Here is a 24270-nt window from a genome sequence, read left to right as displayed (position 1 = left end):
GCCGGCTTCTGGCACTATTGACGAAATTAAAGTCTACAAACCAATAACAAGAAGTGACTTCAAAAAGCGAGTGGCCCTAACTTTGGTAAACTATCCGTTACACTTCTTTCTTGGCAGGGATGACACCAAAGGTATATAGTGAACTGAACTTGCCACAAATAAATCTGAAAGCAGTGCACATATAACATCTGAAAACAGCCATCAAGCCTGCTCAGACATTACACACTGGTGATTTTGAAATCACAGGCTGGCATGGCACAGTATTGAATGACAGATTATTATGTATAATTTATTATCATGAATAATATAGGTCTCAGTGTGGCTCTTAGTTTACATTTAAAGCCTGGGAAAAGCCTGAGCAATTTTTAAGTTGTGGCAGATAACAGTAGCCATATACATTTTAATGTGTTAGCATTGTTTGGGTATTTCATGCACTTTCTGGGGGCTATGTATCTATGTGTGTGTATGTAACCGTTCTCCCACTTACCTGGGTCACTGGATAGTCCATGGCCGAATGGTTAGCGCATTGGGCTGCTGTGCTGAGGTAACAGGGCTTGAAACCAACCATCAGAGCAACTTAGGTCACTGAGTAGTGGCAACAGTGCACATACTTTCTGCTCTTCAGCGAACCTCTTTCACGCCGACATGGGTCGTTGCAGACGTGGGACTGGGTAGGTATCCCAGTGCTGGTATTCCTTGAACCTCTGTGACTGCCAACTTGGGTCACTAGTTTAGGTGTCAGTAGGTGTGTGCCACTCTTCAATGAATTTCTCTGATGCCAACTTGGGTTGCGGCTCTGCACTGACGGAAAAGATGCCTTAAATTTCTCCGATGCTGAGCGGAATCGAACCAATGTCACAAGGTCTCCTCAAGTACAGCAACCTGACGCTTTAGCAGGCTGCGCCACAAATGCACTGGGTATGGGCCGATTTTCAACCAACGTCTTTCATGCCTACACTTTAGCGAGCTGCGCCATATGTGTTGCTCTTCAATGAACCTCTCACCAATTTGGGTCACTGAGGATGTGCTATTGAGTGTGCGGCAAGCGAGGGAACAATTTTCAGCATTCGCAGGAACCAGTGTGCCATGCTTTATGTCTCGGAGGCCACGTGTGGACTTCTTGGCCGTGCCACTGGCTGGTGCACCATGTACAGAAAGAACCACGAGAGAGGAGCCCAGTTGCCGCATGACGTGCTTCTCAGCGTTCGCACACACTGGCGCACCATGCATTTCCGAGGCCACATGCAGGCTTTGCAGCAGTGGCACTAGGTGGCGCCGAGTGTTCTTGAGAAGTGTGAACGAGGAGTTCCACTCCCGTGCATACATGACTTGTTTCTACGGTGGCAGCACATTGTGTCGCTATATTGACTCGATGCTAACACATTACTATCGACAGTCATCGTGAAATGGGTTCTGGTGCAATTAAAAAAAAAATGTTAGAAGGTAGACAACTGGGTGTTTGCTCTGGTGTCAGTATGTAGTCAAGTAGCGGGTTCACTTCTTTAATTGTTTTTCACAACGTTTTACCTCTGGCATATTATTCAAGTGGCTGGATAGGTTCTTTCCAAGCATGCCTGAAAGAAAATAGGTCATGATTTCATCTGACCTTATATGGAGTTCTAGAATGGAGTTCACATTTTGCAAACTTCACAATAAGCACTGAATAATTGAAAATTCTCAATCCGTTTCGAAGCTGTACACTTTTCATTTTTATGAAGATGCAAGAAATGTGGTGAAACAAAATTTTTTATGGACAGAATTATTTGGGGCCTGAAGGAGTGGAATTGATAAGCCCCCATCTTTTACTTCATTCTATTCATCTTTCACACCGTAATTCTACATCATCTTACAACTATATCCCACCCTAATACGAAACTGCTGTCTTACACTTCACCTTCTCCTGTACCATCACCTTCTTCCACGTGAAAAAAGTTTTGAAGTGTTTTTCTACCTTAAACAGTAGTTGTCTCTCCTTGCCACCATTTTCAATTTTCATCCTTGTCTTGTCAACACAGTTCTTGCCTCTTTTCACTATATTACAATACTGTCTGTATCTCTCTCCCTGTTCAATTGTAGGCGGTGCTCATGGCCTTAGATCTTGCTACTTGGAAGGGTTGTTCTCAACTTTTGTCCTTGCTTTTGACCTTTGCATCTTGAATTTCCTACATGCCAGACATATGAACAGTACTGTTCTTTGTAGGGGCTGTTTTGTTTCCATGCAGCTTTGCTGGCCGTACCACTGTGCTCTGTGTTCTGGTTTTTCAGTGTGACTGGTGTCTGATGCCTTCTCATCTGCCAGAACACCTTATGATGACTTTGAAAAATTGTAGGACTTCTACCGGTTGGCAGTGTGTGGGTGCACGCACTGTGCACACTCCTTGGCATATGCTGCCTGTACAGCCTAGTTGGGCATCTGACAATCTACGTGGTTGGCCTGGCATTACTGGGAACAGTCGTGCTGACAGTGCTGCCCCGGCATCATGGCCTCTCGTGTGCCAGCCTGGTTGCCGTCTTTGTCATTGCCTGGTGAGTGATACAGATGAGCTACATAATTGCAAACAAAAGGGACACTGCAGTGTGTACTGAAGGATGGTCCCTATAGGCACACACTTGAAGGTCACATTTCGCCCCATTTCTTGCATTCCCATCTTCATTGTTGCACATTATTTCTTACGGCACAAAATGACACCATACCAGCTCTCTCAGTTATCATTTATGCTTTTATGCTCCTTTCCTTGCTCGTTTCTTTGTTCAGCAGCCTTGATACTTGCCATTGCTGTCATTGGTTAGTGTTGTGAAGAAAGTTGCAAATCGGGTAAATCACCCCTTTTATCTTGCAGCCAATGTAAAAGATGAACGTTGAGAGCTACAATATAACGGCACCACCTTATAATTGTGCAGAACTATACACTGTAGATGACACACCAGTAAATTATAGCATGTAATGTAGCCAAGAAAAGTGGACAAAAACATGGACTATTTGCTGGTTGGTTGTGACCAAGCACTTTAAACAATAATTTTGGCAGGAAAGTTACGACAACTTGTCTGGCAGCTATTAATCTTGCATTTTGAGAAAATTAATACCAGCAGAGTTTGTCATAAGTGTGCTCACTATGCCAGCAAGTTCATTTGCAAGCTTTGCTGAATTGGGACAGCTACATCTGCCAACAATGAAACTGTCGGCAGTGGTGTCACGTATCTGCGGCACTGCATTCTGCAGCATGTTATATCTGCTCAGCACATGAGAAAGTTTCAAATGATACCATGTGCTTCTTTGATTTGGTGGAGGTGGTCAGATTGGCTCAGGCACTGTAGTGTGCTGTAGTTCATCACATTGCCTTGCACGAGTTAGAAAGAAGCATTGAGTTGACTGTTATGTGGCAGTAATGAGGTTATGTTTATTATTGGATCATATCGATGTATACGTCCTTGTGTAGCCTTGTACCTGACAGTCGAGCCCCAATTTTTGTGCTGATAGCACTATACAACTGAACAGTTCTCTAAGCCACCGTTGCTGCAAGTTATACAAGAGCTGATAATCCGTCTAGCCTCCTCCATTCTGCATTTTGAAAAAGAAGCTGTTTCTATTTCAGTGTCAGTTTTCAGAGTAGAGTATGCTAAAACCTATAAATGTGCAGTTCAAGTCTTCTGTTACTCTAAAATAGGAAATTCTTAGCAGTTGAGCTGGCTTACACTCGTGTGTCAGTGTGGTGCTTTTTTTTTTCAGAAATGCTTGCTATGTCTAAATGTGCGGAGAATGCATGTGCATGCGCACTTGCTCACAGAAGTAGTATAGCAAAAGTTCTAGAAAAAGTGCTTTTTCAGTCGCTCAAGGCTTTGTATGGCATCGTGACACGTGACGAAGAAAGTCAATGGCCACTGTGTTGTCGCACCTTTTCCCTATGTACCAGCCTCCATCAAGCCCAGCAATGTAAAATCAGGGTTTGTAAATTGCATCCTGTAAATAGTATTACACCTCCTTTAGTTTCATGTGACAGTTCAGATACAGCTAGAAATTAACATGTTTTACTTGAAACCTTGCAACTATTTGTGGCAAACGGCTCACTTCAATGTTTGAGCTGATTAGATTAAACAACTGGCCTGGTATTTTCTCTGCAGCGAGCTGTGGCTTGTCGAGCCCAAGTCCTGGCACCAGGTTCGAGGTAAAGCAGCGTCGGCAGTTGCTGTGGAGATGTTCACGATGTGGCCAAATCAGCAGTTCTCCCTTGGACGCAGGCTGTCAACTGGTTTTATGCATGAAGCTGGTGTCCTTGGCCATCGACATGGACCGTGGCCGGCTGGCAACACCGAGCCCTGCGGCCATGCTTGGATACCTGCTGCATGTGGGTTCAGCCCCGTTTGGGCCATGGATAGGGTATGATGCATACGCGAGAAGCCTAGAGCCTGAAATCTTGGCGAGCCTCGGATTCTGGTCATGGCTGCGTGCCCTGGGTCAGAGCCTGGTGCTATGCTACACCTGTCTGACTGTCTCCAACTGCTGGTCCACCTGGCTCCTGTCCAACACACTAGGCCTGAGGCAAGCTGTATGCTACACTGTAATGTGCTCCACGCTTTTGTTAACTATGAGTTATAAGAATGACGGAATGCCATGCTCCTGTTGCATTTAATAAACCCAATGTTGGTTTGTTGTGTAATACTTGAAATAGGGGGGGAAGAATGGTGAAGATTGGACGGTCGTTAATGGCATTGATGGGAATAGAATAACTGTGTGGTGTATATCTTTTTTTGACAGCAGATATCTTAAACGCTTTTCACCTCTCAAAAGCTGCATATCCATTGTCACTTCACAACTGTGGCTTTGGGATTGGCCTCTTGCACTTCCTTAACCCTTTCAGACGCCAATGAATTCTGTTGACTGAAAACTTACTTTCACAGCATTTCTTGCACATTCAGAATCGTAAAAAAGCATACAGTTGTAGAATAGATTAACTATTTTCAATTCATTAGTGAGTTTTGTCAAGTTTACAGAACATGGACTCCATGCAAAAACTCACTACAGGAGTATTACATATGAGAACATCAACTATTTCATGTCTGGCAGGCTTGAAAAGCACCCATTCAGGCACTTGAAAATTATGCCTGATGCAGCACACTGTAGAAAACAATGAAAGGAGTACACCCACTACACACGACATACTCGTACCGAGCAAGTACACGCAACCGTCTACCTTACCTCTCGTTTTACGAAAACATTTTGAGCCCGTTATTCAAACTTGCAACACGATTCCAATCGGAACAGTTTCAAGATCTATTCGACACATTTTAAGTACCATTACTTTCATCAATGCTATTGCTGTTGATGCACTTTCTTGGCGTACACAATCGTTTACACAGCGTCTCATATGGTTAAGGACATTCAGTTGACATAGTGCGTTTGCTGATATTTGCCGACAGGTATTTGCAGTACAAGTTACATCTTTTTCTTTTGGTTTTGCTGTTGCTGAGTCTTACCTCCATTGTCAAATATATATCTTCCACAATTTTCTGCTAGAGTGTCAGCAGTGCTATTTCCTACCTTTTCTTTTTTTTTGTCAACTTGAGGTTATTGCCTTGTCAGGTCCACCAGCGAGCACTCGGTGTGCCCATGTTGACGACAAAATTGTGTTTTTTGTGAACAGAGGCAACAGGCAAACATTGGATTGAACTGAACTTGGAAACCAACTATGCAGGTGGCTGGCTGCATACCGGGATGCACTGTCGTTCCGCTTTAGCCACTACTTTGTCACCTTCCTGTCGGAGGCCAGTGCTGTTGCATCGGGTGTCAGTTATGAGGGATCCTGGTAAGCGTCTGTCTATACTCTTTTTACCTGTAGAGGTTTTATGCTTCCTCTGTCAGAAATATTATGGCCCACATAACAAGACCCTTGCCTATTTTTCTTGCTAAACAATTGGATGCACGTTAGATGCCTAGTTTGTTGAAAAGCTTTAATGCTATCTCTATGTTAGTTTTCTGTTTTGGACACAGAGAAAGCAGGCGCGTGTTTGATTCAGGGGCGTGTTAGAATCGTGCAAATATTGCCAAATCAATCAGTAGTGTGTTTTGATGCTTTTCTGCATATTGTTTAATTCACCCCAACAGATTATTCGATCAATTTTTCCGGTCTTGTCAGGGTCGAATTAACGCAAGTCGACTGCAATATATGCCAAGCTTACACCTTAAATTTGCTAGAACTACAGGAAGTGCTAACCACTCTTACAATGTGCTGCATGCACCTAGAGACGTATCAATACTTGTTGCTGGGCTAGTTGGTTCGTCTTGTTCCACAATGTTAAGACGCAGCCAAGGGTGGAAAAAAGCTTTAAGACAGGAAAGAGCGTCTAGGACAGGAACTCTTTCCTATCTTAAAGCTTCTTTCTGCCCTTAGTTGCGTCTTAACTTTGTCGGAACACCTGGAGACGTTTCTCATTTTACCTAAACTGTAAAATACTAAAACATTATGCGTAAAGCGCATGGAGATGGATGTCTGGGTTGTTGCTTGCAGTGTCAGTGTATTCCTGTGCGCAAGCATCTACGCTCCATCTCATCAACTCTCTGCAGCACAGCGAAGTGCAGGGCTTGTGTCAGCCACTCATTAATGAAATCCAGATGCATGTTCCATAGACAGGAGGTGGATGGCTTGCCTAGTGTGTGCCACGGATCCTGCCATGAAGTTTCCACTCAATCAGTGTCATGCAGAGGGTGATCAGCAATGGAAAGAGGAAGAGTGCTTCTGGTTTGCTGGCATAACCCATAGCTTTCACTGCTTTGTATGGATTTGGTGAGGTGGAGCTACATCCTTTTGTTGTTTTCACAATTAATGCATCATGTCATTTAGCACTTACAAATGGCTACACAGTTTGCAGTCATATGTGCTCTGCGTGAATGTAAATAACTTTAAGGGGAAAAAATTGGCCTTGGTAGTAGAACATATATATATTATATGGCAAGTAAGGTGAAAAAAAAGAGAACCGACAGAGGGAGAACACGGCACTTGTGTACTTGCACTTAATAACTTTGTTACTGCACGATTCCTACTTTTCTATTTTTTATACAACTTCAACGATACTAATTAACTGGAAATCTTGCTCAGCTTTAGTGCACTCTCTTCTGCATGACTCTAAATATGCGTGGTTAAAATACATTTTTTACAGACAGGCTTAACTGGTGCCTGAAGCGGACAAAGCCATCACAATCACTGCATCAGTGCATTCCCTAACACAAGACAAGCGCTCACAAGTGCAACTGTCTGGATCATACTTAACCACATGTGCTTGAGTTTGTTATGTTTTCGTTTTGGCACATTTTCACTTTGTATTGAAGCGAAGGTTTTTTTGGCTCTTCCAACCACTTTGCATGGATGGTTTTCTCACCGAGTAAACTGCGTTGATATTGGAGATACTGTAATTAAAGCTGGGCCAATCTCGGAGACAGTAATCAAGGGTGGTGACTTTGCTGGTTGATCTTGATTACTAGTGCTTATACATGTCGTCACAAGGGTTTTGATGTGCTTTGTAACACAGGCTGTTCTTGGAGGAAGCGCGTCATCCCAGCATCCACACACCTCATAGAATTAACGAATTAAGCAAGCGAATTATTGTACCCAGCAGCATATCTCAGCAGGTCTACTGGTTAGCTATCGTTTGACTTTGACTGTTATCCTCTAGTGGTTTCTGCGCAATTTTGAAGCGAATAGCTTTCTTTGGTTGTTTTGCCTGTATTCGTGGTCAGTAGTGGGTGGTCGGTGGATTGCCTTGCACCGCCAATACAAAAGCGCAGATGCAAAGGACATGTGCTGTTGGTGTTTGTCACCGAACACAAACTGTAAATTTATCAGATTAGAAAACCTTCGATACGAACGTAGTTCTCACAAACGTAAGAGTTCTAGATATGGCATTTGCAATGGTGAAATAAATACTGCTATTTTGGCAAATTTCATTAAACACCCAGGGCTGTTGTGGAGGTAGTGAAAACAGGCAATGTGTGACAATACGAAAGTATAACTTGGCTCCGTTATAGTCATGCCTTCGTAACATTGTCTATTAAGTGCAACAGAGTTATGCGTGTAAGCGAATAGTCAGGCTTGCTGGCACCTGCCGTCATGCAAAAGCTTTGGGATGTCTGGAGGTTTAGATGCTCTGGTGGAGCGCTCAGGAAGGACAACCCTCCTCTTCTCTTGCCGCCCTGTCGCACTGTGGCAGCTGGAGGAGAGGGGTCCAGCACTGCTACACATGTACTGGTCAACTGCTCTGTTCTCTATGGAATTAGATAATGAAACAACGAACGCTACCTAAATATCTTCACTACAACAAATATACACCTACAAGCACATCATTCCTTTTATAAAGCAAATAGCTTTCTAGAAGTGTTTGGCTATTCGCTTACACGGACTATCATCATCGATGGTTCCTGCGCAATTTTTTTGTTAACGTTTTTATTAAACCTTCAGTTGAAAGACGGCGTTGGTATCTCAGGGTCTTTTGTTGTCCATGTCAACTTTTTGGGGTGCTAATAACTGTTGACAGCAATGTTTTACTTCCTTCCAGGGCTCTGCAGCTGTGTTCCCCAATGGAAGTGGAGCTTCCCCGGTCACTGGTGCAAGTGGTGGTGCATTGGAATCGTGCCATGCACAATTGGCTTAAACACTGTAAGTTGGATAGGAGGCGGGCAGCTGCTGCAGTGGACGTGGAGGGTGGAATCTGTGTGCAGACGTGTTTCAGGTCACCAGGCCACACCTGGGCAGCCTTGGAGCCCTGCTGCTGACGTATGCGACCAGTGCCTTGCTTCATGTGAGCGCCGCATTTACCCGATTCTAACGCACCCTCGATTGCTACACATGCTTAATTTTTGAGGACAGCAACGAAAATGCAATGCCTTTCATTGTAGCACACACAACGATTTTAAGACTTCAAAGCATGAAATATAAAATGATTTTAATTGTAATAGTAGTGGCATTTCGTTTCCACTTGGAAAGCGAAATTACGCGAATTGTTTATTATCACTTTCAGCGGCTTCCTTATCAATCAACAGCTCAGAGCATGGCCCTTCATGGCAGTTGAGATACTGCATTTCTTAAATGCCTCACAACCCATTGCAGCCTAACTTACGAAGCACGCACAAACAGTGCCGCAGCTCCTGCTACGACAGCGACATGGGTATTGAATTGGATTACTGCAATATTTAATGCCAGTGACCATAGGCGTTTCAGCCAAGGCGTGCATGCTAATAGCTTCGTCATTCAGTTGCGTTTGAATGGGAGTCTTAGTGAGCGCCACTCAGGGCCATGGCAGGCAGATGTGGAACATAATTTTTTGCCCGATGGCGTCACACTACACTTGAACTTAAAGAGAGTAGGCACGTGGTCAAAAAACCCTCGTATGCTGCCTAATGACATCAAGGCTGCCAGACTCAAGACCGTCGCTATGAATGAACGAGAGAAGAAAGGAAACCGAGGGGCTCGATTTTGTTAAAGATGACCATATGAAGTGTTACGATTCCCTTAGAGCTGCGATGGCCCGGACCACGTGTAGTCAATTCCGATTCACATTGAGCGGCCATGCTCAGACCACGTGCAAACGCATGGTAATTGGCGTGCCTAACGATCTCGCTCGTCAACATGAATAGACGTGTCTGTCGCAAGGGTCAGCGACGAAACCTGTCGTGCCGCCCTGCAACCCTTCCTCCCCCTTTTGGTTGCATGCTCAATTCTAACGAGCATGTCATTTGTTAATAACTTTCTTTTGCAAAAGCTTGGTGGTCCGTTAGGCTGCTACATCGGGCAACACAATAAGTAGCAGCATAGCAGACACTTGAGTGAGCTGGAGCGAGTGCCAAGACATTGCGATGTCTTGTTCCCACGCGGTCATTTTTTGTGTCATGACACATACAGCTCCTGGTAAACAAAACCGAAACCGGTTCATAGAAAGCTATTATAGTAAATTACTTGGGGCACTGTGAAGCATGCCAGTATTTTTCCTGGGGTTTAGAGGTCCAGCATTTTCACTTGATGCAAAAAAAAAAAAAAATGAAAAGCTTGAAAATGTCATGCCAGTGCTCCTTACTTTAAGATGAGATGGTGGTTGATGATGTGACTTCAGCCATATTCATTGAAGGCAGCTGATGCTATGATGGATAAAAGTAGCCACGGTGCGGCTAGACTTTCGCACAAATTTTCTTGGCTATGAGGCAAAAGCTACGTGGGTGGAGCTTCTGCACATGTATTCGTACGCAATGTAGTCCAGGCGATTTTGGCACAGTTTTCAGTTTCTCCAATCTTACATGGCTCCTTTACTTTAGCAAAGGCAGACACAGCTAACTTGGCATGAATTTCTGAAGCTAATTGGCATTTATAAACATCCCATATGTACAGGGCTTCGAAAAGCGAGCAGTGCAGTCTGTATCAAAGTGTTGCTGTATGACCTTGGGGGTCAGTGAGAATGTGCCCCATGCCGTCATCGGTAGAGCTGGCACAGCATAAATCAGCTCGCTCACTCTTTTGTGTATGCCAATGGTTACGATTTCTGGATGGTTCGCCTGGTTTCCACGTAGATGTTGCATACACTTGTTTTATGTACTTCAACAACTGTTTGTTGCTGAATTTGGTCATCAGTCTCTCGGCATAGCTAGCACATGGGACAGCAGGCGACGACCACTAGAAGACGCAAGTGCAATTTCGCTTTTGAAGAATGCATAAAACATATGACGGTCTCGCACGTGTGAAAAACTGAAAGGGCAAACTAAAAATATACGATAAAATATAAGTCACTGACTGGTGAATCTTATGTGTCGGTTCAAATTGCGTGCTGCGGAAAACAAAACATTTATGTTCCTTATTTTCTATGTACGAAAACATGAATCAAGTTGCAGATCTACTTCTAGCAGCAGTGCCACACGTGCACTTTTGTTCCATAGCCTTCGCTTTATAGCCAAGAGACATTGTCCATGAGTATAGCCCAACTGAAAATGAAACATGCTCTGGGGCACCTATGCCTCGCATGTTCTGTTCTGCAACTGTAAACTAGCAATACCTGAAATTCCTCTTTCACAATACCTGAAATTCATCATCCTTCAGCACTTACCTATAAGAGGTGCTAAAACCAGTGCCACAGATTTTTTCTTCTGTCTCCCCAAATAGGGCCTCAACTTCCAGCTGGCTGCAGTGTTGCTGTCACTGGCTCTTTACAGCTACGCTGAGCATGGTAAGGGATTCTTAGCCTGAGATGCTGTTGAGCCTTGTTATAACAAAGTGGCATTTGACACGAATCGTATCTAGTATTCATTGTGAGCATACTCACTGATATCAGGAAAAATAATAAAACGAAGAAAAGGATCTTGGCCATACTTATGCGGAAGAAACACAAGTGTGATGCTTCTGACAGGCTAGCAAAGGGTCTCCTGCCATATTTGATGGCCCTCGATGGCTTGACGTGCCAATACATGGCACATAAATAACGCTTAATTTCAAATGCAGCTTGCACTGTCACTAATATGCAACCGCGTGACGAGTGTGATCACATGGGATTGGCACATTGGAATGCAGTTGTGGGCCAGCTAAGCCAATCTGTTTCCATTCAACTTGTCATTGCAAGTTGCTCTAGCCAAGTGTTAGAGATTTTCACTACCAGGATACCTACGTTAAACTCCAAGTGAAGAAATATTCGCTTCACTGTAACATATTGTCTCAGATCATTCATTTTCCATTTCATTGTTGCTGCAGAACACACGTTACAATAAATCGTGACCAATCAAATCTTAGATTCTTAGAAGCTTGGCTTAGAAGCTTGGCTATACCAAATAATTTGTTATATCTGTGTTCATTAATATCAAAGATAGACTATAGTTAGTGGCAACATTGACTGATAAACTTCTGTCATGCAGTACTGCGGCAGAAGCTGAGCCAGGTGTATGATGCATGCATTGGAGCCCGTCCCTGCCGACCCAGCTGTGAGAAGCACAAACTGCAGGTGAGTGCCTGTGCAGCTTCTGCACCTCAACAGTGAAGTTATGAAATTTAATTCCGTAAAGTGGGTTAGCATTGATAGTATCCTTTGCCTGGCCACAGTCCAAGGCGGAAAAGTGATTTCTGTCATGCTTGGACATTTAGTCGGGAAGATACAGTCGACTTCTGTTAGGTTGACCTTGATGGGCTGATGGAATTGATTGAAATATTTGGAGGGTCAAATCGAAAGAAGAAGCAGGAAAAAAATGTAAAAACACACACCTGTCCCCAAATCTAACGCATGTCCAGTTTTTATGGTTTCATAGTAGAAAGCAAATCTAGTGTGCACCCAATCCTATAACAAAAAAAGAAAAATGCCTCAGATTCTGGCAATCAGAAATAAGATGAATCCTGCGGAATTTACTTCCACAAGTTTGAAATTTATTTACATGTCTGTCATTGTCCATCACAGCTTTTTATTGCTTTCTATGGACCGCTACAAATTGCACTTCTTTGAGTCTGTTGCACTCGATATTCCACATTTCTCATACCAATCCACTACAACCCCAAGTGGGACACTCCTAGACTAACCACTTGACCTGTTTGTCATACACCACATGCAAGTCTCCAGAGCGCCGTGAACGCGTGACGTGATTCTGTTGCCATCTTAGCATGTAAAATAACAACCTTTGAGTGAGCTTTCAGTAAATGAAGTCTGAAAGCAGAGCCTTGTTATTGCCATCCTATGTGAAAACTTGTTTTGCTGCCATACTGTGATGACAATGGTGATGGTGCTAGCTGTGACAGGAAGTTGTTGCTATCTCTGTGAATGCGCTTACAGTTTTGTATCCGATTGTGATGTGCAGGCAATTTTTAGACCAGCATCCTTTGAAAAACTGTGTGCTTTAGAATCTGGTAAATACGTAATCATTCGCTTTTCTAATGAGATTGCTGATTTGTCATGGGAGAGCCTGCTGCTCATTTCTAAGCCCTTGGATTATTGGAATGGTTCGTGAGCGCAGATGCAGCTATGAAATGGTGTTCAATAGTTGGTACTGTGCATAGAACTAGGGCATAACTAGAGCATTCCTGAGAACCTTCATACAAATTTATAGAGTAGTCAGCCGGGTTCTTGCACATTTGTGATGATTAGCATCAAATACAGTTGATCAATTGAAGTTGGGAAAAGGGACTGAGATGGTGGTGGGAGCGCATATGGTGTGCACGACATGTATTTGCAGCATAATTACTGTGAGCAATGAATGTAAACGAATTCACGGAGTAATGTACTCATCAGTGAGCCTTAAAGCGCCGGCAGCAGAGAGCGAATGCTTCGCCTGCCTTTCGCTTCAACGCATCTCCAAAACTCGAAATTACACAACCTTCAACACTAAATGTACAGACAGACAGCGCACGATGCCACGTCATTTCAGCTCGCCCAGACTTTCCACACTTCGCAGATTGCCTCTAAAATGGGGCATGCAGGCTGCATATGCTCTCAGTCGCGCTGACAGCCATGCACAGTCATGGCCGCGATAAAAAAGGAGATGCACACCAACCTTCCCTGTCCCCTCCTTTTCTCCTTGCTCGCATGGGAAAATGGCACTCATCAAGCCACCATCCTTGTCGGGTCATACTCGGATGCTTTCACTCGCACCTAAAGCATAGATTACACGTGGCTCGATAGGATGTTATCACACTTGGGCTTTGTGAAACATAACGCTGCTTCACTTCGGCGGTCGCTCTCGGTCACGCAGTGCACGATTTGAGAGGTGGATTCGCAAGCAGCGACATGTAATTGAACCATTCGACTATCTGCATCTGCGGAACTTTCCATTTATTGTTTTGGTATTCCTTTGCAGTGTCAGTGAAATTTCATTATATTGAAATCGTGTATATACACGCAGTGGTGGTCCAACTGCGCCATTTGTGCCATTTTGCTACAATTCTACTCGTCTGCGCCTTGCTGTGCCCACCGAAGTGCAACTTGCGCCAAGTGTGCCAAAGCGCCACCTTTGCCTTGTGCAGTATAGCGTGGCAGATCCCTCCGTTTATGGACCGACCCTCGGCTAAGAATTCCGAGCATCGGGGACGCGGACTTCGCGACCAAGCTTCGCGCACGCAATCCTCGATCGGACACGCATTTAAGCCTTTCAGCACTAGATGTTTTGGAATTCGCGACTAAGCACATCGAGCGTCGACTCCTCGGGCCCGTGGCTGGGCATTTTGCGCATCGGCACTTGCAGTCGACTAAGCACATCGAGCGTCGACTCCTCGGGCCCGTGGCTGGGCATTTCGCGCATCGGCACTTGGAACTGCACGACTAAGCACATCGAGCGTCAACTCCTCGGGCCCGCAGCTAGGGATTTTGCGCATTGGCACTTGCAGTCGACTAAGCACATCGAGCATCGACTCCTCAGGCCCGCGGCTAGGCATTGTTGTTGCACAAAATTGTTTTTCTGCATTTCTAGTCACTTTTGTATTATGTCTGATTGCATAAAACTATTCTCAGTGATCTACAAGTGCTATTTACATAGGCAAATAAAGTCTGTTTACAACGTTTTCTGCTCTGGGCACGCGAGCTAAATGGCTGCGTCAGTCTGTATTGCTTTTGTCCATTTGCTCCAAAGAAGTACTTCACAATTGTGTAGTAGTAATAAGCTGCACCAAATGCCATGCCCTTGCTTTTCTTCTGCTCCAACTGATGCAAAACGCAAAATTTTGTGCTACAGAACTGCTACAAAATGCTAATGTGGCTGCTCCTAAATTGCCACAAAACAGCTTTTTTCCTGCTCCAAAAATTGCTCCAATTCTTAAACTGGCTGGACCACCACTGTACACGCTTTGTTATAGTATTGAGGTTCAAAATAAATGGTCTTCTATGGACACGGAGTTACAAAAGGTTAAATACTCTGTTGTGTCGAGAATTTTGTTATATTGAAGTTCATTAAATCGAGGCTTAAGTGTAAAACGGTAACAACAAAAATGGGATCACTCAGCAGAACCGTCATGCATGGTAATGGGTTGGTGTCAAGGTGATTCTTATCATGCATTTGACTCAACAGACCATAGAGACTGTGCATAAACTCATTAAAGCTGTAAGTGTCACGTGGATTGAACGGCGCTGTTGTGAATTGAGCAGTGTACATAACAACGCTGTGTACAAAATGGCCTGCTGTACAAAGCAAAATAATTCCTTGCTAGGGTGCTTTGCTATAGTATTTCAGGAACATTTATGAGCTACAACTTACTTTTTCAGATGCATCTAGTGCCATTTGGCACATGTGGAGTCAGCCATCTCAGTCAGAATTGAGCCATGCCATATTGCAGTGTCTTGTTTGAGAAAAATTCCCTGAAGTTAGACAAAGATGACGGAAAGCACCCTTAGGACAGTGGTCTCATGTTACGTGCAAGTAAGCTGGCAGCATTAGCTCTCACACAGTCGCCTTGACTGCAGTAACCCTCATTTGCAGGCCGACCACTGGGGTGTTCGGAGCTGCCAACCTAGCCCTGGGCCTACTAGCGGCATTCCACCTGGCCTACCTGGGACTCATGTTCGACAGTGAACCCTTACAAGAGCAGGTGGGGTGTCCTGCAAATCTTTTCATAGTGCAGGGGAAGTTACTGAAATCATTGAGAAGGAGAAAGAATAAAATGAAGTGGCATGGTACGTGACAGTAGCATTGCATGGTTCTCCTCATGAAAGACTGAAAACATCTTAATCTTTGGTAGCTCTCTTGCTCCAAGACCGAAAGTGAAGGTGCGCTGTGCGTTTGCAGGAAAGGATGAGGGTGGAATTTCTATAAACGTGCCGAAATAGCAGCACAATTTGTTGAGTAATAGATAAAACAACTAGAATGTTTGGTTTAGATAATATTTGCTATAATCAAGCCCATTTCAGTAGAAAGGAAACTATTATATTTTGGACTGTTTTAGGAGGATAGCTCAATTTGTTAAAGGAACACTTGGAAAAGTGACCGATAACTAGTCATCGTCATTGGTTGCAGCAGATTTTTGTGATAACCAAAAATGGCAAGAGCTTTCAGGTTGCTATTCTCATTTCAGTCCCGATCTAGGAAATGTAAATGAACACTGCAGTCCAGTCTGCATGGTGATTTGATAAGGCTAGAGGAGTCGGCAAATCCAACTACATATGTCAGACTAGCATTTCTAGGATCAAACAGCTCAGTCACCAATGAGCCTGAAGGCCACAAGCTACCTGAGACTTTTGAAAGTGACTGTGAAAGCAACAAGTCCGAATCCACTTATAATAAGCTAAACTGGTCAGTGTGGTTGCAGCATAATTTGATGGTGCCCAAAGTATAGAGGTGAACCTTATTGAACTATAAAGCTGGGCTGGTTGGTACAGTGCACTGACCTGGTGTAATAGCAAAATTGTGTGTGCTGGGACATGCTGATGCCAATTTTCGATCCATATTCACCATTAGGAAGGACATGAGCCATGTCTTGTGCATGTTCTGGCTTGATACCAAAGTGTTTGCATGCATATATTGAAATGCACTAGGTGCCCGTGTGGCTTACTATGGCAGCCATTGAGGTCTCTAGGGCTTACTGTGGTGACCATCCTTATCAACGCCAGCCACAGATGCTGACCAGTGGCGCACCGACGGGGGGGGGGGGTGTTTCGGGGGCTGTAACCCCCCCCCCCCTGAGGCCGAGTTAACCCCCCTTTTGTTTAACCCCTTTTCTTTCCTTGCACCTTTGAGTACTGCAACTAAGATGTAAGAGACACAATCGTCTGCACACTCGCAAACTGTGCGCAAAAAGCGCATTTTCTGACAATTTCCCGTGAAGAAATTGAAATTAGTGCTGTTTAGATGCTATTGGCAAACTAAGGCAAACTGTCAACCCCCTCCTGGCAGAGATCCTGGGTGCGCTACTGATGCTGACAATAAATCAATACCATTAGCTTAACAGCTACATAAAAGCAGTTCATTAGTAGTACATGCTCAGCTGTCATTGTAATGCCTGTGCGTTGCACAAGACATTACATGATGAACATAATGATGTCTGAAACATGATGCATACATCTTAAAAGGGGCCCTGAACCATTTTTTATCAAAGGGGAGAAATGCATTTGAAGTTATAGGCTGTTTCAGAAATACTGAGCTGCAGAATGTACTTCAATGCGTTCAGCAGAAGCGGAGTTATTGGCAGTCAAACCCCCCATTTGCGTTGCTTTCACCTTCTTCAATGCCTTGCACTGCGAAGGTTACAGCGGAGTGGGGCGTGCCCACAACGTTCCACCTACTGAACGTCACTGTGACGCACAGTTCAAATATGATTTTCGTGGCGTGACGTGTATGTTAACATACACGTCACGCCATTAATTCCAATTTTGGCACCTATGACACGCAAAACGTAAGCCAAACACGGTTTTCCTCAGCGAGCCGCAGTGCGCTCAGCCAGTTAGGGTGCCTCGATACCACGGTTCTCCGTACAGGGTGGTGACAGGTTCGTTTGCACTGCCATATTCTGTCACCTTGGAACGCGTAAAGGTTCGCCATGACGGACAGTGGAAATTTGGGTTTCTCGCTTGCTGACAGTGCAAAAATTTGTAGTTTTCGCAGGTTGAATGTCCATCGCAATATTTACATCTCACCTCAAGAGGAAGCTTTACCTCGGGAGAACTCCAATGTCGCCTATTGAAATACATGTAAAACACAAAAATGCTTTTATGAGATACCCTTTGGACCGATTTTTAGGAAAATTTGTTGCACTCTAGAGAGAAAGGTATTCCAGTGACTTTTAGAAGCGAAATTTTGATTTTGGGCCTGAATTTTTTTACAAGAAAAAAAAATTGTAAATAAAAAAAAAGACGGAAGCCAGAAGTTTACAAATTTGTCCCTCTGCATCAAAAACAGATATCGCCGTTCTGTAAACTGCATCCATTACAGCATCTAAAGTGGACAAATTTTATATATAGACTATTTTACGGAAGCGTTTAGGTGCCACCTTCTTGGGCTGATAATGCTGCTCTTTTCTGTCTTTAACGACGAAGTGTACGTTACTATAGCCAATTCGCAAGCATGAAAATACGAGGGTAAGTAAAAAATTATCCGCAAAGTAGCTGTAAATTTTTGCAATACAAATAGGAAATTCATGTTAACATCATTTCTCAATATAGTCGCCTTGCTTTTCAACGCACTTGGTCCATCCTTGCACAAGCTTCCTGATGCCCTCAGAAATTGAGGTTTTTCACTGAGCAGCGAGCCACGCTTGCATCACGTCCTTCACTTCTTGGTCCGAGAGGAATCTACGGCCCCTTAATGCCTCTTTGAGTGGACCAAACAAGTGGTGGTCAGAAGGGGGAAAATCAGGACTATACGGAGGATAAGCCATTGCTTCAAACTTGAGCTTCCTGAGCATTTCAACAGTGTGGGCAGCAGTGTGTGGACGGGCACTGTCGTGCATCAACACAGCACCTTCTGATAGTAGTCCTTGGCGTTTGCTTCGAATTGCAGGCTTTAGCCTGTCAGTAAGCATCTCACTGTAACACGCACTGTTTATTGTTGTGCCACTCTCCTGATAATGTTCCAGTACTCGGTCCTCGTGCGTCCCAAAAAACGGTAAGCATCAGTTAGGTAAGCACCATCATTTGTGGCCGTAGATGGTCGTCCGGCTCATTCCTCATGCGTAACATTTGTGCCACCATTTTTGAATTTTTCAATCCATTCGTAGACACTCCGTTGCTGCGAGACACTATTCCCGTATTGTGCCGAAAATCCTTGATGGATTGCGGCCCCTGATACACATTACGACCACAAAACCCGGATCGCTGCTCGTTGTTCCTCATTGTTGCAAACTTCTAATGAAGCGGCCATGATCTATCTACAACAAAAAGAAGACAAATGGAGGAATTAGGATCAAACTTTAATAGCATGACCACAACAGCATAACAATCAAATGCACGGGGTAACAGGCCAGTATGTACAATGTAAGAGGAGTTATGTCAAAATTGCGGAAAATTTTTCACTTTGTATAAATATTGTTCAGTGTTTTATGACCATGTTACATGACTTCACTTCTCATAAAACTTAAAAATTGTTTGTGTAACAGCCCAAGATGGCGGCACCCATGAATCGAATATAAAATCATCTATAGATGCACAGCTTATGTGAACTTGTTACAATGATTGCAAGGGTTTTGCAAAAGTCATACTCACATAAGAACTGTACATGACAGCGCAGTGTATAATACACTAATTTTGTCCTCTTTAGATGTACTATTAGATGCAATTCACAGAATTTTGATATCATTTTTTATTGCTGAGCTGCAGAGTTGTAAACTTCATAGTGTTGTTTTCTGAAAATATGCAATTTTTTAACAGTTTTTATTAAAAAGTCAACTTAAATCAAAAATACACTTCCAACAGTCACTAAATTTCAAGTTTTTCTTTTAAATACAACAAATCTCGCCAAATTTGGTGCAGTAGTTTCCGAGAAAAAGGATTTCTCCTTTCGCATGTATTTATATTGACCCTTTTCGCGGCAATCCCGAGGGCGCTGCCATGTTTAATCACATGGTGACGCGTCCATTGCTTGCCTCAACTGCCTCCGTTGCCTCAGTATTTACAATGGATGTGTATGATGCCGGTGCGGCTTAGGAAACCTCTGTTTCGGGAGATATCGTAGACTGTAACTGGGTGGACGACACGGAGCATTGGCCACAGCTTCAAAGAACATGCAAAAGTGCTTTAGGAGCTGATTAAGCTATGTCGAAACGGCACAAGCAGTGCATATGGTGCTTGCTCTAAAAGCGGGGCTAAATATGTATTCCAAGCTATCCAAACTTTCCGCTCATGAATTGAATCAGGATTAGTGTGTTTCGCTCTTCGTTCTTTCTTTGGCAAATATTTTGAAACAGTGGCTTGTCACGTTTCTAACTCAGTAAAGTTGCTTAGTGCAGTCACTATCTGATTATTTTCTGCTTAATCGTTCATGGGTGTATTCAGTTCCGATAAATTTGTTCTTGCTGCGCACAAGGCTCAAAATGTAGCTTTTTTGAACATTGTAATACCTTGTAGCAAAGATGTATTACCGCTAGTAACTCGCTTACTCTTGTGGACCGTCACGAAACATTCAGCTTTGACCATTCATGCGCTATTGGTGTAGTCCATCATTTATTGTGGGCATATATTCAAGTGGTCGCCCATTCACTTATTCTTGACACGTTGGCGATAGAGTGGGCATAATTTTCCGGTGCCAGTTGAAGTAGATGTGTGTAGATACTGTGCACGAAACTTATGACAGGAAGCAGCGCTACTCCCTTTGTAATAACGAGCGGTACTCACTCTTGCCGACGTTCCGTGGCTGAAGCCCTTTCTTTGAAGGATAGCAATGCAACGCTGGCGGATGAGCAAATTTCTGTATCCTCGAGAAAAGCCATACATCTCGAAGTGCCGGTAACAAGTACAGACATTTGCAGCTGCGGTCCGTGAACTTGGCCACACAGATTCATTCCATTCCTTAATATTCCAGTCACTATTTTCGCAGCCAGCTACTGCACACGTCTTCAGTCCACATGATTCAATCCAACATGATCGGAGCACAGTACGTTAGCGAAAGCACAGTTCTTTTCCTACAGCTGATCGCACAGAAGCAAGGCAGAAGCGGTAATGGTTTCGTATCTGTGCGAGGTCGCTGAGGCCACATGCGGCACGCCACCGAAAGTGCCATCTCATTTCTCTAGAACAAAGTGAAAAGAGTCAATAGGAGCTTCCGATCTAAAGCTTCCTCTTAAAAACAAAGGTGGAACACTTACACTAAAGCAATACTAGAATAAGTTTCTAGCCCAGCAGATAACTTGTCATTCTTGCCGTGCTTTCGCTTACGCTCACAAATTTGTTTTGAAAACAATGTTGACATATATGGTATATACATACTTAAAGGTTGTCCTTCAAAAAAGGCTGATGCAACTTTTGACTAAAACTATAACTGAGTAGCGCCACGAAAAGGTATAACACAAAACGAGGTGAATAATTATGGCAGCGTTGCCAATAACTGAAGGTGCTGTAGTTATCGAGATACAAACTATGCGTGTGAAAGGTAAGAATGGTAAACAGCCCGTGGCCGGAAGCAGTCTTATATTAGCAAAGTGTCCGAAAGCAAGCTCAAGGTCACAGTTTCAATCATGGCCATGGCTGCCGAAATTCAGTGAGAGCAAAATGCAAAAACACTCGTGTATGTAGATTTAGGTGCCTGTGAAAGAGCATCAGCTGATAAAAATTATTTCAAAGTACACCAGTACACTCAATAATCAGATTGTGGTTTTGGCACGTAAAACCGCAGAATTTATTTTTTAAAGGGCCCCTAAACCACCCAGATGTCGAAATTTAGTGGTGGTGTTGCAGCTGTGCACGAGTCTACAACGAACACGTAGCGAGGAGAATTTTTCGAAATGGTGCCGTAATAGCGGAGTTATACGCGTTTGATGATTGAAACACGGCCCTCACTCGTTTTGCTCTTTCCTTTGCTACGCTCCGTTCATCGTCTAGTCTCTCCTTATCGCCGGGTGCTCTTCCAAATGTCACGTGACATAGATCATCACCAACGTGCTTTTCAAAACACTGTCCACTTCCGGTTAAGGCGCGTCCACGCTAGCGGCAAACATACCGACGGCGAACTGGCCTCCTGTGTTGTAGAACATCTGCCACGCTAGAGGTGTCCAAAGTAGACTGCAGTTTGGCCTGTGCACCACCCACCGCACGACTGACGGGCCAATCAATGACCGCGAAGCTGCGTGTCTCCACCACAAACATTGGCTGCAGCTTCTGTCCCAAGCAAAATAATTTCCGCTAGATAAAGTGATATCTAAATTGTATATTTTATGAAAAACGATATCCACTGTCAAACGTTAAACACGTATGAGAGCTCTGATACTTGTTGAGCTCAGCTGCAGTGCACGGCTACCGACGGCAGACGACCAGCTCGGCTGTGCTCGTATCGCAGCCGACGGCACCATTAATATCAGCCTATTTTCTTCTTTTTGTACAATTATTGCAAACAGCGACAACAATGGCAAGAAAATACTACGGCTTGTGAGCATCAATGATTCATTCCGAAGCGCCGTCCGCTTTAGCTTTGAAGTGAACCGGAGAAAGCCTAGCATGGTTCGCGTGTGGTTTGGCCTTAAGTTTCGCATGGTTCGAGGCTAGCTGAGTTTTCAAAACTAGTTGAAATTAGCGAGACTCAGCGGCTATGACACCGATAAGCAGGGTGGCCAAAGTTTATTTCCTACGCGGGCGGCTGTGGCCAAGCGTGAGCAGACAGTAGTCGGCTTCTTGCAGAAGTACGTAATTATTATTAAAATTCCAAAGCATATTTTCTCTTACTTCCGCCTGTTTATTAAAATTCGTCAATAAATATATACACAGTAACACTAGGAAGGAGCGCACTATTTCCAAGCACCTTCTTGATTGAGGTCAGCTATTGGCCAATAGCAGCCGCATTTTCTGGGCGCTTTATTACAAAATAAAGCGTCCAGAAAAAAATTAAGGGGCAGGCTTCTGTTGAAAAGAGAGCGTTTGAGAGAAAGATGACTTTGCACTCTGCTTGCGAGCTCCACGTGCCACACACGACTGTAGAACTTGGCTGAGATGTTCACACGAGGTCGTGGGATCAAATCTCGGCCACAGCGGCCACATTTTAAACGGGCGAAAATGAAAAACACCCGTGTATTTAGATTTGAATGCATGTTATAGAACTCTAGGTAGTCCAAATTATTTCGGGGTCCCCCACTATGGCGTGCCTCATAATCAGATTGTGGTTTTGGCACGTAAAACCCCATCATTTAATTTAAAAAATTTTTAGATGTTTACAGGAGTGTATGCTATGCACAGACTGTGTTTTTTCACCAAGCCCGAGTAGTGGTTCGTGGCCCCTTTAAATTGGTGGAAAAATTTTCTCTTCGAAACTTTTTTTTTTTTTTCGCTTTATGAAGATAAAAGCAGCAGCGCAGTTTTCAACATGTTCAAAGTCACTAGTTGACGTGACTTTGTGGCACTACGGTACGACAAGCATTTGTTAAAGCCCCATCTGTAACCTTTGGTCAGCTTTGGGCATGCGCATACCGTATTTGCACAAATCTAACGCACACCTTTTTTCTGAGAAATTGGGTCTGAGAATTGCCTGCACGTTACAACTGGATATGAAGCCGAAACCGCGGTCTTGGTGTTGGCAACAGCCTACCATTAGAGCTGTCAGATGCAGCGTCATCGCCATCATAAGACGTCATCAGAGCATGTTTTTGTGAAGGTTGCTGTGGGTTCATTTTGCACCACTTTCATTGTGAAAGCTCATTTAAAAATAAAATGAAAAACTGGTTTCTTTCTGTAAGGTAAATTCTCAACATCTCATTTTTTCTGATTGCAAACGTGGAGCATTAGCTATATTTTTCTTTTATAAATCAGGCGCATGTTAAATTCAGGTGCACTTTTATTTTCGTACTTTAAACCTGCAAAAATTGGGTGCGTGTTAGGTTCGGGAGTGAGTTGGAACTGTGTAAGCACGGTGTACATCAGACTTAACACGAACAATCAGGACACATCTTTGTAACGTTAGTACTTTCGCTGTACACGCTTTGGTGCCTATCAGCACAGTTTAGATTGAGAAGGTATTGCAAACAACAATACTATGGCATGGTGTGAGCCAGACTTTGATGCTGGTTGCCAGTGCTGGTTTAAAGGGACACTAAAGGCAAATATTAAGTCAACGTCTAATGTTAAAATACGATCACAGAAAGCTCAAAACGGTTGTTTAATGCCAAGAAAAGACTTATTTTATGAGAAAATAGCGTCTGAAGCATCCGCGTACCTCTAGTGCCATTCAAATTGCCCACCCTCCCGAGCGATGAGTGGTGAAGTCATGGTCTCATAGTGACGTTGTGCCGCTGGTGAGTAAAACACCGCCCACAGATGGCGCTATGGCTTTTTTGCGAAACACGTGGCCAGAAACAAAGCCAAGACAGAGCCGATGGCAGTGCGAAAGCGGAAAGAAAAGCGCCAAATTGTAACCATGATGATCGTCGACGTTCGTCACAATGGACATTGTTGACGACACTGACAACAACAGATTGACTCACGATGCTGGGCTTGATTTCAGTGATTTAAGCTGCGATGAGCATGACATGCTGCTGAGGGCTCGCACTGCCGGCCTCATTGCATACTAGGATGGTGGCCTCGACACCGACTTTTCCGAGCGCGAAACCAGTGAGGACTCCAGCAATGTGATGTCAGGCGATGAAGCTGGTCACCGTCTGTACATGCGACATCACATGGACGTGGCATTCTCTGCTGCTTGCAATTTCAGGTGCA

At 43.9% G+C, this 24270-nt stretch overlaps 1 protein-coding gene across 3 annotated transcripts in view; it reads left to right on the top strand.

The window, feature by feature from the left end:
• The window catches only part of LOC119461453 (protein-serine O-palmitoleoyltransferase porcupine), a 57021-nt gene that overhangs the window by 30711 nt on the left and 2040 nt on the right, over positions 1-24270 (top strand). For 2 of the 3 annotated variants that reach the window (XM_037722770.2, XM_037722771.2), the window contains exons 3-11: positions 2331-2526; positions 4120-4163; positions 4237-4537; positions 5691-5801; positions 8545-8645; positions 8708-8787; positions 11133-11196; positions 11876-11961; positions 15410-15518. In XM_037722770.2, coding sequence (XP_037578698.1) covers positions 2331-2526; positions 4120-4163; positions 4237-4537; positions 5691-5801; positions 8545-8645; positions 8708-8787; positions 11133-11196; positions 11876-11961; positions 15410-15502 — 1076 coding nt within the window. In that variant the 3' untranslated portion in view covers positions 15503-15518. The remainder of the gene's footprint in view (positions 1-2330; positions 2527-4119; positions 4164-4236; positions 4538-5690; positions 5802-8544; positions 8646-8707; positions 8788-11132; positions 11197-11875; positions 11962-15409; positions 15519-24270) is intronic. The other variant, XM_037722772.2, reaches the window with a different exon arrangement.

The sequence above is a fragment of the Dermacentor silvarum genome, chromosome 8 (assembly GCF_013339745.2).
Source record: "Dermacentor silvarum isolate Dsil-2018 chromosome 8, BIME_Dsil_1.4, whole genome shotgun sequence".
In the NCBI taxonomy this organism is placed as follows: Eukaryota; Metazoa; Arthropoda; class Arachnida; order Ixodida; family Ixodidae; genus Dermacentor; species Dermacentor silvarum.
The sequence above is the reverse complement of the archived record's forward strand: the minus strand, read 5'-3'. Positions and strand labels throughout refer to the sequence as shown.